Genomic DNA, 19,383 nt, shown 5'->3' on the forward strand with positions numbered 1-19,383 from the left:
CGATCGAATCGTGGAATATCATCTTCATGTGGAATGCTTGTTCCACGGGATTTGGGAAGACCATAGTTGTCGTACTTTGACATCTACAAAACGGGAGAAAAATAAATTCAAGTTAGTTGATAGATTGTGTCCTTAATAAATCACCCAAATGAGATATTAAGACTAGGACCCAACACAATATTCCACAACTCGGGAGAGGGATGCCGTAACCCAAATTGCAGAACATTTGAAGGTAAGTGAACGACGATTTACTAATTTTCCACCATGAAAAACGAAAAACTAATTAAGTTTTAAATGTATTGAAAAATCCTAGATCCTTTGAAATTCATTGAACTTTTCAATGGCATGTTTAAATCTCGATATGCCCCTCTAGTTTGTGACTGGGATACCGAGGATCACAAAGCGGGTGTGAATAACCATGCAAACTTACATGGTGCCCCCACATGTTACAGTCACCTATTCGATGTGCCGGTAAACCACACACGCTCCACCGAACTATGACAAACATTGAGTCACCATTTGCTACCTTTGCTTAGAACCATTTAGTGTGCCGGTTAACCACACACGCTCCACTAACGTCTTCGCAAGGCTACAAAGTGTAATTTCATGGAATTGCATCAATTCACTTTTGCCTAAAGTAACTAAGATTGGGAATTTGTAAAACATTTAGTTACTTTTCTACTTCATTATACTTATAAAGGAAGGTTTCTGTCCTATCCTACCCGTTCGGCTAACGACCCTTATAGACCAGCTTTATAGGCAATTTCCTTAAACACCCCTTATAGACCAGCTTCGTGAATGAGGCCTACTAACGGTAAGACTGACCTTTACTCATACATATATATAATGTTAGACCTTTAATGTTATATATAGTATAGGGTGTATTTTACACTTTTAAAATACTAGATGGTCAAATTTAACAATTATACTTTTAATTCAATTATATTGAAAACCAAAACTTTATGGGTTTATTAAACCTCTTTTAATTATACACCTTAATTAATTAATAAAACCATAAGGTGTATAATTCCAAAACTTGAGGGCAAGTTTTGAAACATTTCAAAACATTCGGGTTTAGAATTTAAATATTTCAAAATCAAACCTTTTAATCAAAATTTAAATTCCAAAACTTGAGGGCAAGTTTTGAAACTTTTCAAAACACAAGGATCAAATAGCAAATAACTTAAATTAAACAATTAATCTAATTATTATCTAATTTGACCTAAAATCAATTTCTTGTAAAATAAGTTACCCAATTAATACAAATAATCAAACTTTAATCAAATAAGGAAGTTATTATCTAATCAATTGGTAATTATCTTTTGTTTAATCAAGGATACACTCAAAATATGATTAAAATTCGAATTTTAATGACCCATAACAGTTAAGGCAAGTATCCATGAGAAAATCAGCAAGAAATCCCGAAATCCCCTCTTTCTGACGCTCGAACTCGCCGAGTCCCCCTATGGACTCGCCGAGTAGGAGCCTAATCGCCGAGTCCACAATAGGACTCGCCGAGTTCATCAGGCAGGGAGCCCAAAACTCAATTTTACAGCTTGAACAAACATACAAGGCATCAATACAATAGAAACCAATCTAGGCTCTGATACCACTGATGGGTTTTAGCCATAAGAACATCCTATGTGCTCATACAAACCCTAATGCTTGGATCTAGGTTTCTCTATTGTACATGCAATTCATCCAAGACTATAAACCCTAGATCTAGTATATGATAATCAATATAGCATATAAATTAGGGTTTAGATCATACCTTGATTGTTATGTAGCAATAACAATCTCAAATCCTCATTGTAATGACTTTAGAAAGCTTAGAGTCACAAATCTCACTCCTCTAATTGTTCACAAACACCAAGAGCAAGAGGATGAAGAAGAGAAGAGAAGGAGGCTGCCTAAAACGTGTGGAAACCCTAATCAACAAGTTCACCACGTTTTTGGGGCTTAAGGGTCTTATATATATACATGTAGGCTATTAGGGTTTGAACTAGGAAACCCTAAACTGACTGCTTAAGCCCTAAGCAGCCCATGGACCCTTCTCTAATAAGCCTTGGACGATTTCTAATGGGTTTCCCCATAGAATTCGTCCAACCTTATATTATAAGGTAATCCATAGCCTAATTGCAATTATCTTATAATTACAATTCCAGTCCCTTAAGTTTAATTAATCTCTTTTAGTCACAAAAATTAATTATCAATTAATTCTTGACTAATATTAATCAAACAATATGATTTCTCCTTTAATATATTATTCTTATAATATATTAATAAATCATATTTAATCCTTTCTCTCCATAATTCATCCTATCAAGTTGCTTTGGTGAAGGCAACCCAAAAGGACCATGCACCATCGGATCAAGTACATACCAAAATAGTTATGGACTTAGACACTAATCCAACACAAGTCCCACGACCATCATCCTCTAATGTTGTCGGTTCAAAATGGGTTTTTCATACCAAGTATAAAGCCGATGGAACAGTTCATCGTTTAAAAGCACGTCTTGTTGCTCACGGTTTTAACCAAATATCGGGGTTTGATTTTTCTTATTAGTTTAGTCCGGTGGTAAAGCCTCCACGGTACTCATTGTCTTATATATTGCGGTTACACACAAATGGCATCTTCATCAACTTGATGTTAAAAATTCTTTCTTAAATAGGTTTGTAAATGAAACTGTCTATATGGAGAAGCCTCCGGGTTTTACAAATTCGACATATCCCAATCATGTTTGTCATCATAAAAAAGGTTTATATGGTTTATAACAAGCACCTTTTTCTTGGTTTCAAAGATTAAGAACATTTCTTCTACAACAAGGATTTCATTGCAGCCAATTTGATACATCACTTATTGTGTTTCACAAAAACTCATGTATCTCATACTTGGTTGTTTATGTAGATGATATCATTCTCACCAGTAATGATCAGTCATCTATTGGGAAATTTATTGCTCAACTACATGCCAAATTCTCCATTAAAGACATGGGTCATCTCAACTATTTTTTAGGTCTTGAAGTTTCTTATACTGAAACTAGTTTATTTCTTAACCAATCTAAGTATGTTCATGATACCCTCATACGTACTAGCTTGTTAGACTCAAAACATATAGCCACTCCATTGAGCATGAATGATGTCTTTGTTTCTACTAACACTCCTTATCTTGATCCTACTCACTATCACTCTTTAGTTGGTGCTTTCCAGTATTTAACAATTACACGTTCTCATCTTTCATATGTTGTGAATAAAGCCAATCATTTTTTGCATGCTCTAACTATTGATCATTTTCAGATAGGGAAACGTATTTTGCGTTATGTCAAGGGTACTCTTACATATGGTCTTACCTTTTCAAACGTACCCATGAGATCCTTAATTAGTTATTCAGATACGGATTGGGCTAAATGTATTGAAACTCGACATTCTACGTATGGTAATTCAATTTTTCTCGGAGGTAATCTTGTTTCATGGAGTACTAAGAAACAACCAAAGGTTTCTCGATCAAGTTGTGAATCTAAATATTGTGCTATGGCCAACACTACTGTTGAGCTCATTTGGGTCACTCATCTTCTGTGTGATTTGCATGCTTTACCATCGGGACATCCTACCTTATTATGTCATAACCTCAGTGCTGTCTTTTGAAGCCAAAACCTTGTTTCTCACAAACGAGCAAAACATATTTATATTGACTATCATTTTGTTCATGAATTAGTTTCTTCTGGAAAACTTCATACAAAATTTGTTCCTATCAAGCTCGAGGTGGCTGGCATCTTCACTAAACCGCTACCAAGACCTCTATTTCAGGAATTTCGAGATATGTTGCATGTGTCATCTCCACCGGTTCGCTTGAGGGGGTTATTGACAAAAAAGGATGAATATCCTTTTCTAATTTAAGTTGATTTTATTTCCTTTTGTATATTCATTGTGATTCTATTTATACAATTTTAATTCTTTGTATAATGCATAACAAGAATCGGTTTATACCTCTTATAGCTCCTTCATGCTAAAATCACAAAAAAAAAATATCACATCATATAGGAAAGGAGGGAGGTGGAGCTTGATCTACAAAAAAGCATCTTCCACATGGCATCTTAAGCAAGAACAAAAAATCAAGTGAAGATATCATTAAAAATTTCGGAGAGGTTAGAAGACGAGCTTGATCAATTAGTTGAGGTGTCAAATCAACTTGACATCAAGATAAAGGTAATTTTGTGATCAAGTGTCTTCTTTTTAATCTTGGTGTAAATCAAATTCACTCAATAGGGATAGTAATGGTAATCCGTTTTATATAGGGGTATTTTTGGTAATTTGTTGGATTGTTCACCCAACAAAAGCTGGTATATTTCTCTTTCTAAATCGTCATTAATCATTTAATCTAATTATGTGTGTTTCTTAAAGAAATTAAAGGGTTTTTAATTGTGGTTGAGTATGAGCATGTCTCAAAAGATGTGGGAAGAGTTGTAGGTTGAGATGGCTAAACTATTTGCAACTTAATATCATGAGACTCAATATTAGACATGGTGAATTCTCTGATGAAGAAGATAGGATTATCTATAGTTTGTATGCCAACATCGGTAGCAGGTTTGCATTCGGACCTTTTTCTTTTTACTAACTTTGTACTTGTAAATTAATGACCACTCTCACTGATATACTTAGATCTCTTCCACCCTATTGCATAGATACTCTAGAATGGCGAATCTTGTTGTTAGCAACATAGAAATCTAGTAAAGCCAAAACTAATAGAGACTAATGGTGATGAAGGACAAAATGGTCAAAAAAATATTGAAGGAATCTTCGGTCAATGATTCTTGATGATGATGGCAATGGTGTTTTTCCTTTACTAAATAGAAACTAATCATTCTACCTAAATTTCCCTCATTTCTAGATTCATAAGAATAAGAATTACCCACCAATTGTTCAATTTGTTGGCACTGTTTCACAACTTCAGAGAATATTTCATGTAAGAATTGGATTGTTACTTGGTTCTTTTTATAATCATTTAATGACATCAATTTCTTTTGGAACTCATTTAATACAAAAAAGCACAACATAATCTTCACCATTTTACTGATTTCACTACTTAAATATTTTACATGATGAATAAACTATTTGTGCTTTTTTGTATTTTTTTTTTCCCGACATCAGGTAACCAGAAAAATGTTATCAGGCAACCACATGTTGCATGTGTTCTGGAATTTTGCCTCAGGGGTTAGGAATCAATAGCAGATTGAAGATAATCGATATCCCAAAGAACGGATTCACAAATATTTTATAGAAAATACACATGGATTTGTTAAAAAATAGGATGGGTATTATGGGTGTTCTATATTTTCTTATAATTATAATTGTATTAAATTACAGAATTGATTATAAATTTATTAAAAGATGTTAAAAGTAAAATTTCGATAAATGAACTTGGGATTTTTTGGTGAATAGATTTGGATATCAGGAGGTCCACCAAATAGCAAAATACTTTCACATCTTTACGTATTATAACAACATGCTTTCATTTCTTTGACTTCTTGCTTTTTTTTTTTAAAATGGCATAGTCGTCAAATTACATAAAATTTGATTTTTTTTAGGGTTTTCAATAATAGTTGCCCTAAGGGAGACTACTAATTTGTGAAACTGGAGTATGAGCTAACCCCTAGTTTTAATTAAACGAATCATGTTAAATATTTGTATTATTTATTTTTCTTTACATCTTTATTGTCGTGTTTGTGTTTGTCAAAGTTGTTAATCTTAACACTTACATGTTACACAAACTCGCCCATATAAAAAAGATTTTTTTATATAAATAACTCTTCACAATTACTTCATGTTTTTGAGTAATCATTACTACAACATTCATGAAAACAAACACAGACAACAACTATGACACAGACCCAAGCGGCTTGAAGATTTTAAGAGAAGCAATGAGCCCTCGAGTTGATCCAGCCCCAGCTAAGAGCGATACCAATAAGCACCCTAGACTCAATAGCTGCATGAAGATCCACGTGAAGGATAACTTGCGAATCTTTGTTTGCGAAATGTACATCTCTATGGGGAAATAAACAGATAGGGGCCAGAATGTGCATGCACCAAGCAAACCCATGAACTCATTGAAGAAAGGGAATATCATGGCTATTGTTGTCATCAATGTAACGTAAGTAGATCTCAAAATCAATCTGAATAAATTAATCTTCACATTCCCCAAAGTGTAGTACTTCGTTATAAGGGCACTTTGTGGCCATCTTTTTCGGCTCCAATCTTCCAGAAGCCTGAAAATTGGTTGTGCTAAGACCTGCAGAACGAAATTATGGTGATCATTTCGTGATCGATGAACAAGATTTCTAAAATCTTGGTTTTATTTACGATTTTCTGGATGGCTGAATAATCGATATTATCCGACATCCTTGAAAGGACATTTTCTAGAGCATCCACCTCTTTTATACCAAATGCATATCATCCCCTTTGTTTTACATTAAACTTTCTACTAGAGCCCTTTTTAATTTTATATAAATATGTGCATATAGCAAATAATAAATATTTGATTTACTTAATCACACCTTTATAAAGCTAATCAGTACGATCAAAATATGTTTTGACAAAAAAATTAATATAATTTTATTTTTAATTGTATTGACAAATAAATATTCAATATGTAATATCAAAATACATAATGAAAATTAAAAAGGATATTTTTTTTGTATTATGTATTTATATTAATTTTTTTGATTAGGGAATAAAAGATTTAAAACCGACTTATTTACGTAATTCTTAAAGAGAGTAACAGACATTTTCGATTCTCATGTAATTTTGCTCTGCTTAACTATGTGAAAGAGTGGGTGTTAATGAGAATAGATTAGGAGATTTGTAGTGAGTTTTCACTTCTATTTGTTTCACATAATAAAAGTTGGTTTCACTTTTTCTGTACACCAAGGAAAATATTGTGATCATTTTGTGATCCAGGAACACATTTTCCTAATGCTAACTATTTTACAAAATCACATTAAAATAGGAAAAATATGTTTTAGATAGGTAAATTCACTTTTGTGGCTAATATGAGGTATGTGATGTTACCTGATAAGCACCTATAAGATGAATAACGAGGCATAAATTAGCTAGGTCGACAAGCCAAAAGGGATCGAAAAAGCCAAATCCAGTTAAGAAATTCCCGGGTGCATTATTTCCAAATGCCGCATATCCGAGTGCACCACACATCATGTAAAATACGGTGGATGCCAAAATTCCAACCGTTGTCGCCTTCTTCATAGATTTGTTCTCCGGAGGACTTGATTTCAATGTATCCTGCAAAAAAAATGACTCAAATTTCCATACACTCTACAACACAAAACATCACAATTGTTTCTAATTTGAGTGTCATCAATCTTTTTACTATAGGCATAGTGGAAATTTTTTGAACTTTTTTCGTTACACCAAATTTTTTGGATGTGTTGCCCCTAAAACTTACATGTTCTACCCCTTATAAGTTATAACATTTTGTTTTGGCTCTACCACTATTTACCTTTAGCTATAATACAAATTTGGAGGTGCGAAGTGCACGTTTAGATAAACTGGAAAGATATACCTAAAATCCAAGTTAATTCTTGGATTATCACAAGTCTAAATTTGTGAAACCCCAGGCAATAGAGTCGAATTACACATTCGTGAAAGTGTTTCTAACACGATCCTTAAAATTATCTAAGCCGTATTTATATAACTATATTCAATGCATGTTTTTCGAAAACAATTGCCATATATATAGCAAAATTTGTTCACAATAGAAGATCATAAACGACAAAGAGCAACCCATTTTCACATAAAATGTTTTACCTGAATCTCGAGGAGGACAAAACTGAAGGAGAAAGCAACAGCAACATCGCCGAGAGCCAAAAACATTTTCCACATTTTTTCCTCGCCGGTGAAGTCTTTGCCAACAGGTATTCCGGTCAAACTTGTCTTCGCCATCCCTTCTCTAATAAGTTTACTAATGGAAAGACCAATGCCGATGGTGCAATACATAAAGGACATGATAGCAGCGATGATGGACAACGGCGCCAGTTTCTGGAAGTTGGGCACTTGGCTTAAAATGATCTGAATAATTGCAAAAGTTACCATGAATGGATTGTTGCCAACGTGGCAATCCGCGTGGTGGCCATGCTTATGGAAACAATTTGATTTTTTTATTGCCCTGATAAACACAAGTAGCTATATAATATTATATTGGTGTTTATGAAATAGAGAATAAATGGTATAATTAAGTAGTAATTAAACTTACGCCATGCTGATAGCCGTAGTGGTCGTGTAGGCTATGGTGACTCCGATAAGAACACCATATTGAGCAATCCCACAAATCTTGTATTGAAGCATTCCTGTGTACACATAGAGATCATAAAATTTGTTACAAGAGTATGGAAAACTTGAGTGGACCAAAATCCATATTACAAAATTTTGATCAATCTTTTTTCATGGTTGTTTCCGATTACACGAAAATGAACTTGATTTATAATTAAATCTACCATATACGATATTGTTTACCTAAAAATCTTTCACTTGGTTACATTTGGACATTGTTGAAATGATTACATTTAAACTAAATTACCAAGGTTGGCTTTAACGGCGTTCATGTATGTGTAGTTTCTGGTTCCATTAACAGGATCTGGTGATCGGTAACAATCCACTAAAAGAAATGAAGTGAATAACATGATGATGCCGAAGAGTATGAGAGTGATGATCCCTGCTATCCAACCCAACTGGGCAAAACACCAAGAGAGTGATAGCACCCCTGACCCAACTATGGTCGTTATTATATGGGCAGTTGCACTCTGCCATGTTCCTTAATTCAGATGAAAAGAAACACTAGTAAATATAAGGAAATTGTAAGGAAATTGGATACATGAAAAGTAACATACCGGTCCGTTTAATTCGACCATCATCGTCAAACTTTTCATCAGGAAGAAACTCGTTTGACACGATAGAGATGCTGGATGCATTGTGCATTGGTGAGGGTTAATGGAGGTAAGGACTCAAAGGGGGTAGAGAGTGAAGATGTTAATATATATATATACACATTGTGGGTTTAAATACAAAGTTTCTAAAATTAAAATTCAAAGCGCACATGTTTCATCAAGTTTCCTTGTTTTAATTTTTTCTTAATTATTTGCACTTTTCTTGTTTTTATTTTGACAAAACTGCAAAAATGGTCCCTGTGGTTTTTTATTTTATGTAGTTATGGTCCAAACGTTTGAAAAGTTGCAGATTTGGTCCTTTTCAGCAAGTTTTGTTGTGGTTTTGGTCCCTCATCCGTTAAGTTCCTTAAAATGACAATTTTACCCCCAGGGACCATTTTCACAGTTTTGTCTTTTACTATACTATAAGGACCATTTTTGCATATATTCTTTTTTATTTTAATAAAGTATTATATATTAATAGATATTATTTTTAATATATAATATTATATATTAATAAATATTTTTTATTGAATTATTAATTTATTTTAGTTGATTTTTTTTAAAAACAAATTGTTGGAGTAATTCTTTTCTATTAAATTATTATATATCAATACATATAGTTTTTAATATATAATATTTATATCGTAATAAATATTATATTATTGGATTATTAATTTTTAGTTAATTTTTATAATTTTTAAACATTTTTCATTGTATTATTACGTTTAATTTATTATTTTCTTCATATACTAAATGTTGTTTTATTGGATTATTAATTTATTTTATCTAATTATTTTTTTTATTTTTTTTTTGTTGAAGTAATTCTTTTTTATTGAATTATTATGTATCAGTACATATAGTTTTGAATATATAATATTTATATCATAATAAATATTATATTATGGGGTTATTACATATTACGAAACAGTATTTTATTGGATTATTAATTTCTTTTACTTGACTCTTTTTATAATTTCATTTAGTTGGAGCAATTCTTTTTTATTAGATTATTATATATCAACAAATATTATTTTTAATATATAATATTTACATCATAGTAAATAATATATTATTGGATTATTAATTTTTGTAATTTTTTTGAATTATTAATTTATTGAAATATTACTTTTAATTTATTATTTTTTTAATATAGTAAATATTATCTTATTGGATTATTATTTTTTTTTGAATGTATACTATTAACTGTTTTTAAATTTATTAGTTTCACCACAAAGTCGTCGAAATACGTAAAAGTGTCGATTATCATCGTCAAAAATTATCAGGATCACCTCCAAACACCTTCATCGGAGGTTCCATAGATATTATATCTTATTCCACCCAGTGTTGTTGGTAGCCACCTACGACAACCTCTTCATAATCCAATGAAATCCTTCATATCCCACATAATGCGCAACAAACCCCAATAACATTTATAAGTGGTGGTGGTGACCGAGTGATGGTGGTGGTATTTTTTCCAATGGTTTCTCATCATAAGCTAGATGAAATGAAAGTGTTTGGCAACGATCCTAACGATTTCGATGATGAGAGACCATGATTTTGCGTATCCCATGACTTTGTGGTGGAACCAATAAAATTAACAAGAACTACTATTATAATCCGATAAAATAATATTTAGTATATGAAGAAAATAATAAATTAAAAGTAATAATCCAACAAAAATTAGTTAAAAAAAAAAGAAATTACAAAAATTAACTAGAAGATAATAATAATACAATAATATAATATTTTATATTAAAAACTATATGTATTGATATACAATAATTCAATAAAAAATAATTACGTCAATTTTTTTTAAAAGAATTAACTAAAATAAATTAATAATCCAATAAAACAATATTTAGTATATGAAGAAAATAATAAATTAAAAGAAATAAAAGAAATAATCCAATAAAAATAATTAAAAAAAGAATTAAAAATATTAACTAAAAGAAATTAATAATCCAATAATATAATATTTATTATGATATAAATTATATATATTAAAAACTATATATATTTATATATAATAACTCAATAAAAAGAATTACTCAAACAAAAAAAATTTAAAAAAAAAAATCAACTATAGTCGTTCCCCCAAAAAAAACAACTATAATAAATTAATAATCCCATAAAAAATTATTTATTAATATATAATATTATATATTAAAAATAATATTTATTAATATATAATACTTCAATAAAATAAAAAAGAACTTATGTAAAAATGGTCCTTATGGTATGGTAAAAGACAAAACTGCAAAAATGGTCCCTGAGGGTAAAATTGTCATTTTAAAAAAGTTAACAGCCAACCAGTTAAACTTAACGGATGAGGGACCAAAACCACAATAAAACTTGTTGAAAAGGACCAAATCTGCAATTTTTCAAACGTTTGGACCATAACCACATAAAATAAGAAACCACAGGGACCATTTTTGCAATTTTGTCTTTTATTTTTTCTAGACTAGATTATATTTTTGGCCCTTGTACTTATAGCAATACTAGTTTATACCCCTGAAAACCAAGATTGACAAAGAAAAACAACATTAAAATTTAAAAAAAATAAAATAATAATAATAATAATAATAATAATAATAATAATAATAATAATAAAAGAAAGAAAGAAAAACTTAATCATTCATAAAGTGGTGTAATAGATAACACCAAACATGATAAATACAAATATTTTTAAAAGTTTGGCTCAGTTGTTGTCAGATTCAAAGCAAATTGTCATGTTTACTTATCTTCCTAAAGCACGTTGCTAAATATGATTTATTAATAGAGTTTTTTCAAGTATGAAAAAGAGAAATGAGGATCATGAGTAGAAACATGAATTGCATTGGACCCTTTGGTTTATTATTATTACCTTGTTTTGTTGCCTAACCATCTTTGAACAATAAGAGCATCATGGAGAAGAATAGATCAATATCACACTTACCTAGCATAGTTAAAAGGAAATAATGGCTAAAGAAAACTAAGTTCTTGTTACCTAAACTAAAAATGGTTTTTAAGTAGTGAAAGACAATATACAAAACATTTCATATAAAAATAAGTCTAAAAATCTTAAAGTAATAGGATTAGAAGTTTTATTATACCAATTTGCAGTGAAAGGTGACAAAAATAGGATTAGAATTTTTTTCTTACACCAAAGTTTTGATCCATCAAAATCCATAAAAGGACCGAAATACCATTTAATATTTTAATTGCACCAATATTTAAAATCAGATCATTCCTTCCTATTCTTGCTACAACCATGGTCACCGTTTTTGCCACAAATATCAAAAAACTTGATAAAATCTACATATCCCCAAAAGGACCATTTTGACATTTAATCTTATTTCTGCACCAGATCATCTAATCTTGTTTTAAAATTTTCACCATAAAAAGACTTTATGCCCTTTGGTTCTCCTTTTGACTTTCTTTTTACAGCAAGAAACCCAACTAGATACAAACACCAGCAAGCATCCAATTTTACTTTTAATAAAAAGGTCTTTTTGCCCTTTATTATATTAATCACACCAGACAATGCCATCATTGATTGTTCCACATTCATTTCCTCTTCGTCTTCAATTAAATAATCAGAAGCACCGGTAAATCCTAAAAACAACAAAAATATGGAAATCTTGACAATCAATTAAAAAAATTAAACCTTCCCTTTTTCAATGGGAAATCCTCATTTTCTTTGTCAAACCCCAAAAACTCAACTTTAAGCCCAATCAACTTAAGTCAAATATCTTTAAAAATGTTTAAAATCACTTAAAACAATAAAAGTATGTCTTGTTAAAAACAATTATTTATAAGTCGGAATATGTGTTAATACATATTGTCTGATAAAATTTCATTATTTGATGTTAAATACAATTTAAAATTTTCAATTAATTAGATGAAACAAAGAATGCATAGTTCCTAATGGTATGATTGATCTGGTTTCATTAAAATCATTGTCTCGTAAATACAAGTGTCACTAAAATTACCTTGTAAGCATTCTAAATAACTAAAGATCATGGTTTCATTTTCATGACAGTCAACCGTTGATTTCCATACAGTTAGACTCTAAAGATTTTCTTGTGGTAAAAAGATTAGAACCAAAACAACAATCGCTACTAACACGATATATACAGAAACAATGTCATAAGTAAATTATAAGTACAATAAGGAAGTATAAAAGACCAATCAACAAAAATAGCAGTAGGGTTAGTTCCTAATCAATGATTTACTTCCAAAATCGCATCAGTATATTGTGAGTTCATGGGATGAAATGTTTTTTTACTTCTAATTGGACATAAACAGAAATTTACTTTATATTCTTGTTTTGATGCAAAAGCTGATGACAATAAAGTAGTATGCCAAAATCTATAACAGTAAATCAAGTTGTATGACAAAATAAAAACTTAATGGAGCTATGTGCCAAAATTGCTTGTATCATCCTGTTTCAGATCGTCTGTGATTTAGGGTTCATGGGCTACAACCCGGGCATGAGAAAGCCTTGAGGCTGCGACGAGTTACTAGAAGTGTAGGGCTTCTCGCCATCTTTCCATGGATATGAGGATTCGTTGGAAACAGACTTATAACAAAGAAACTATGATAGTTTGAAGTTTTGGAAAGTTTAGTCCTTATTGAGAAAAAGGTGGTAGCTGAGTACACATGGCGTACGCGTGTGTACGCTCAGCGTACTCATGAGCGTGATTTGGACGTAGAGGCCACCTAGTACGTTGGGCGTACCAGAGGGTATGCTGGGCGTACTAGGCTCAGAATGAAAACCCTAATTGTGGGGTGAGTCCCTATTTTAGGAACATAATGACCTCATTTCTAGCCACCATTTCTAGCCTACAACCCTCTCAAAACCATAATTTCGATCCCTTGAGCTTGAGTGACCAATTGTGATCTTCTAACTGTTCTTGTAGTATCCTTGGAGTGAAGAAGCAGCATTGAAGAGAATATATTTAGAGTCCAGGCTTTGGATCTGAGCCTTTTTGTGGTTGGATAATCATTTAAAGGTATAAAGCTCAAAGCTTTCTCATCCTTTTGATTTGTGCATAATAAGGTCTATTTTAGGGTTTTTGGCCCCAAAGCTTGAAGCTTTATGAGTTGTTGAACTCCACAGCCTACTATCTGTCCCTTTGAGTGTTTTTAATGGAGTGGATTCATAAAAATGGAGTCTTGGACGTCAAAACCACTCCATGTATGAGATATGAGCATTTTTGGGAGAAACGAGTGAGAGTTCTTGGGTTTGGGACTTTCTCAGTCACGCAAAGGCTTAAAGTCACGAACTATATGGAGTATGAGCCTTTAGGGAGACCAGATCTGAGAGTATAGCTATGGTCATAATGGGTTTAGACCAAGAGAGTTGGAAAAGCAAGTATGGACATACACCAAGTGTAATCCTAGTACGCCCCACGTACTGATCTGGTGTCCGTGATCAAGAGTCATGTGTACGCTGAGTGTACCAAGGGAGGTACGCCCTGTGTAATCTCGTCGTGAGCTTTTTGGCTAAGTCTCATATTGGGCCTTAAGTGTTGGGCCAGGATTTTTGGGCTTATTGCACTGGAGTTTTGATCAGAGGAATATATATATATATATATATATATATATATATATATATATATATATACATACATACATATATATATATATATATACATATATGTCTTGGGCCCTTGTGTTGGGCTTGCCATTTGGACTTAAGTTTATGAGTTGGGCCTTAGGAGAGCCCACTTAGTATTGGGCCTTGGTGGGCCCAATGGGCTTGGGTTATTTATGGGCCAGTTAGTGGACTATCTTTAGACCTAATGAGCGAGGGTTTTGTTAGGTCATAAATTGTGGTTTATACTTTGATTTTCATAAGCTTTTAGAGTTCTCTGTCTAGGATAGAAAACACCATGTTTTGGTGTTGTTTGGACCAAAATCACATGTGATTTTGGTTAGGCTTAATATTGTTTTGTTTGGATTTTGGGTTTGGGCTTGGTTATTAGGTCTAGGTATAAATAGTATCATTTGAACATTGTAAAGGGTGTTGGACGTTCTTGGGGGCTACCATATGCTAAGGACATGTTCTAGAGAGAAACAGAGAGAAAACAATGTGTAATCGGAATCTTATGTACCGAACGATTAATCAATATATCGTGTACATTGAAGATTCATTTTGTGTTCTTATTCATCTTATATCTTGCATTATACACTTTGACTGGGATTCTGCACCATCAAAGTGAATCCGATTGATACATAGGAGAATTTGGGACTTATAAGTGGTATCAGCGCTTGGATATCAATTGAATTAGCAAGATTTTAAGAGTTTATTGGATTTTTCTTGGATTTCTTGGTGTTTTTTTATTTATATTTTATGAATTTTTGGCCATTGTTCTTCGTGTTCTTAATATTTTCAAGTATTTGATCGAGTTTGGCATTAGAAAATTGAAAATCCTAAGTTTTTAGCAAGATTTGTGTGTTTTTGGTTAAGATTTGCGGGATCCTGGTGTCAGACATCGGATCTCGGTCAATCTAAGAAGATCTCGGTGGCCAGCAGGTTCTCGTTCAGTAGCTTCAATTCTCGGTCCGAAGTTCTCGCATCGCAGGTTCTCGTTTCGGAGTTTACAGTCTCGCAAGTCCCGGTTCGAAGTCCTTGCCTCGCTAGTTTTCGGTTCAGCTGCTTTCAGTCTTCGCTTCTCGGCCATGTAATTTCGGTTCGGATCTCGATTCAGAGATTTCGATTCGAGATTTCAGGCTCACTTCTCGGTTAAGATATTACCCCTCGCATCCTCGGCTAGAATTTCAGAATTTCCATATTTCGGCTTGTTTTCGGTCAAAAAGCCATATATTCGATCCAATAACTTCGTTTTGGGACATAAAGCTTCATAATTGATCAAAAAGGCACATTTTCGGTCAAATACTCTCATTTTTGGTCAAATACCCTCGTTTTTGGTCTAGAAATTTTCGATTTTCGTCTAGAAACCTTGGTTTTTGGTCAAGGTTATTTTTTGAATAAAAGGTTTGATTTTCATTTTTGACTTTCACCATTGACTTTCAAAGTTGACTTTTGACTTTCAAGTTTGACATTTGACCATTAACTTTGACTTTCTCGTTTAACTTTCAAGTTTTCAAAATTTGACTTTTAGGTTTGACTTTTAAGTTTGACTTTTTTAAGTTTGACTTTCGAGGTTTCAAGTCAAAGGGCATTTTTCTTGGTTTCACAATCAGTTTTATTTTTGGTAAATTACTCTTTTTGGTGAATAATGAGTTCTTCAATCACCAAGGTTAATGAAACTTCCTGTTTCTCAAGCCTGTAGTAATACAATTAAATTCTTCATGATCAAATTTATATATTATGTAGAGAAAATAAGGACCTTAAATATGAACGATATACTATCAAAAAGGACCAAAACCCTTAAAAATCAATTAGAGGCCAAAACCAAGGACTTTAGAAAACTTCAAGCAGAATACAGCGATAAATGTGAACATGATGATTATGCTCAAGTGAGGTAGTTGTGTCCATGATAGAAAAACAATTAAGATTTAAAGATAATCAGTATAAGGTTCTACGGTATCACAATGTTCCACCACCATTCAATGACAATTATACCCCGCCCCTTGAAACCAATGAGGTAGAGATACCTGCTAGTATGGCGAAACCCATGTACCATCTTCAGTTAAGACTGAACAATCTAACCCACCTGAGAATATTGACGTGAATAATACTAATGTTTCTACCTCGTATGCAGAGCAGGTCACAGTGCAAGATAGGCATGAGCAGAACATAAATAACTCTTGTTTTGCTGAAAATGATTCAAAAATTTGTGATAAGGTGAGCGATTCTAATGCTTCTACTTCTTGTGAAGATAAAGAAGCAATGCAAGATGGGAGTAAGCAAAATAAAATCAATTCTGAGTCTACTGAAAATGATTCAAAATCTTGTGATGCTGATGCTCCTACTGTGGAAAAACCCAAGCCACAAAAGTTTGTTAAACAATCTGTTAAATGTTCTTGTGCTTGTGCTTGTGGAAGTCCCTTTAAACAAAATTCTTTTGGACATGGACCAAGTCACAATCTCATCTATACGAAAAGACAGACTTACTTTAACTATGGGACTCCAGGTCAAATTGCCAGAAATTGCTCATATCGTGTATATGTTCCTTACTATGCACAAGGTTGGCAGAACGTGCCAAGAGGGAGATCTTTCAAAAGAAACCCTTCGAGGTCATGTTCAAACAATGGTGACTGGAACGCGAAAAGGGCCAAGAATCAAACTCCCAAGGACAAGAAGGGAATGCCGGCTAAGAAGCCAAATTCAAGAGATAGTCCGGTTATACCAAGATCAGTTAGGACAAAGACATCTCGGAGTTCGATTTCAAGTTCTAAATCGAGTGATAAAGCATCCATCAAATCAACCAAGAAATGGGTTAAACCCTGTTGGATAAGGTGTCTAAGTCCATAACTATTTCTGGTATGTACTTGACCCGACCCGGCATGGTCCATTTGGGTTACATGGCACCATGCAATTGGATAGACTAAATGAGAGAAATAAAACTTGTGGTTTATTAATATATTACAAGTTCTAATATATTAATAATATTATTTAATTAGTTTGATCTAGAATTAATTAAGTGATCAAAAGATAACTAATTAAATATATGGGTTGATTATGTAAATCATCCATAACTTATATAGTGGGCTAAGAGGCTCCATGGATAATCAAGTTTGGTTGAACCCATTCGATGCTCCATGGAGGCTCCATGGGAGTTACAAACCCATGGGTCATGGAAATGAAGAGTCATGACACATTAGGGTTTACATGGAGTAACCCTAAATGTGTCAACACTATATAAAGCTCATGTTTTCTCCCAAAATCGGTTAGACAAAAGAAACAATAGGGCTAGAGCCGATTTTAGTGTGTTATACTTTCTCTCCAAGTCTACTCCATAACATTTGGTGTTGTGTGAAGCATTTGAGGCATCACACTTGGGATGCTATGCTCACAAGGTCTCAAGGATCAAAACCAACATCAAGGTATGTAGTTCTATCTTTTATTCAAGTTAAAATTGTTCCCCATGTATGCTAGATAGGATCATAGTCTTGGAAATCAACTTTGCATGATAATTAGACAAACATAGATCCAAGGTTATTAGGGTTGCATGTACACTTAGGAAGTGTTAGAATGCTCAAAACCCATCAGTGGTATCAGAGCCTAGGCTTGTTTGTTTGTTATTTGTGCTAAATAGTTGAAAAAAGTCGACTTTGTGCAATCTGCCTGATGAACTCGCCGAGTCCATGGGGGGACTCGCCGAGTTCATGTGTATCTTCATCCTACTCGCCGAGTAGGTTCGTGCACTCGGCGAGTAGAAGCCTCAGAATGCAGATTTTCGACTTTAGTTGCTGGAAAAGGACTAGAAACATTACCCTAAACTGTTTTGGTACTTCAAAACTCATTTTAGATGGTGTAATGTGTTTACTAATCCATTTACAACAACAAGTTATCAAAATTACAAAGTTTTAAGTGTAAGTTTTGATTCATGAAAGTGTTCATATTCATGTTCTTGATCCTATGATGTTTAGATGATCATAGGAATTATTTGTAACCTATGTGGTAGATTAATTCATGATCATTATGTGTTTTAATGGAGTCCATAACTTGTCCTCAAGTTATGGAAAACCAAAAGTCACTTAGTTTTAAACAACCATTAAAAGATCACATGGGTTATAAAATGAAGAGTCTTCATTTTTAATACCCTAATAAACTCATAAGTTACAAGAAATGAAAAGTTTTGAAAGTTTACAAAACTTGCCCTCAAGTTTTGGAACAAGTAAAGTCTTGATTAAAACTTTAGTTACAACCCTTAGAATTTTAAAAGTTAAAATTCAACCCTTATACTTATAATATTATAAGTTAATAATAATAATAATAATATATATGTATAAGATCAAAGTCGTCTTACCGCTAGTACGCCTCATTCATGAAGCCGGTCTATAAAGTGGGTATAAGCTTGTTGCCTATAAAATGGAAACTTAATGGGTGTCCACTCTCACCCACCGCTTGCTTGACTGGTGGAGGGTCGTTAGCCGAACGGGTAAGACAAGGACTTATAACTTCTCATTAAAAGTATAATGATTATTATAAAGTAACTAAATATTTTATAAATTCCCAATCTTAGTTACTTTAGGAAAAATGTGAATAAGGTGCTAATCCATGAAATTACACTTTGCACCTTGTTTAAGTCGTTGGTGGAGCGTCTGTGGTTTACCGGCACACTAACTTGGACTTAACAAGGAAGGCAAAGGGTGACTTAAGGTTTTTCATGAGGTCGGAAGGAGCGTGTGTGGTTTACCGGCACAACGATTAAAGTGAAAAACATTAAGGGTACCAAGTAATTTGCATGGTTACTTCACACCTTGTTTTGTGATCCTCGGTATCCCAGTCACAAAACATGAAGGGCACACTCGAGATTGAAACATGCCATTG

The 19,383-nt window shown here is 32.8% G+C and overlaps 1 protein-coding gene across 1 annotated transcript; it reads right to left on the minus strand.

The window, feature by feature from the left end:
* Positions 1 to 5,778: 5,778 nt before the first annotated feature.
* Positions 5,779 to 9,028, minus strand: LOC111904239 (amino acid permease 6). The gene is made up of 6 exons (XM_023900019.2): positions 8,898 to 9,028; positions 8,588 to 8,821; positions 8,264 to 8,357; positions 7,819 to 8,176; positions 7,066 to 7,293; positions 5,779 to 6,286 (listed from the first exon to the last, which is right to left on the minus strand). Exons 1-6 carry the CDS (start codon positions 8,983 to 8,985, stop codon positions 5,876 to 5,878), a joined length of 1,413 nt encoding a protein of 470 aa, XP_023755787.1. The 5' UTR covers positions 8,986 to 9,028; the 3' UTR covers positions 5,779 to 5,875.
* Between the last annotated feature and the right edge of the window lie 10,355 nt (positions 9,029 to 19,383).

The sequence above is a fragment of the Lactuca sativa genome, chromosome 7 (genome assembly GCF_002870075.4).
Source record: "Lactuca sativa cultivar Salinas chromosome 7, Lsat_Salinas_v11, whole genome shotgun sequence".
NCBI classification, from domain to species: Eukaryota; Viridiplantae; Streptophyta; class Magnoliopsida; order Asterales; family Asteraceae; genus Lactuca; species Lactuca sativa.

Excerpts from the sequence above, each read along its gene's own strand:
- LOC111904239 (XM_023900019.2), bottom strand. The coding sequence starts at position 8,985 with ATGCACAATGCATCCAGCATCTCTATCGTGTCAAACGAGTTTCTTCCT. Across the intron at positions 7,294-7,818 it reads TTGTCCTCCTCGAGATTCAG|GATACATTGAAATCAAGTCC; the intron begins GTAAAACATTTT and ends TTTTTTTTGCAG. Across the intron at positions 6,287-7,065 it reads ATCTTATAGGTGCTTATCAG|GTCTTAGCACAACCAATTTT; the intron begins GTAACATCACAT and ends TTCGTTCTGCAG.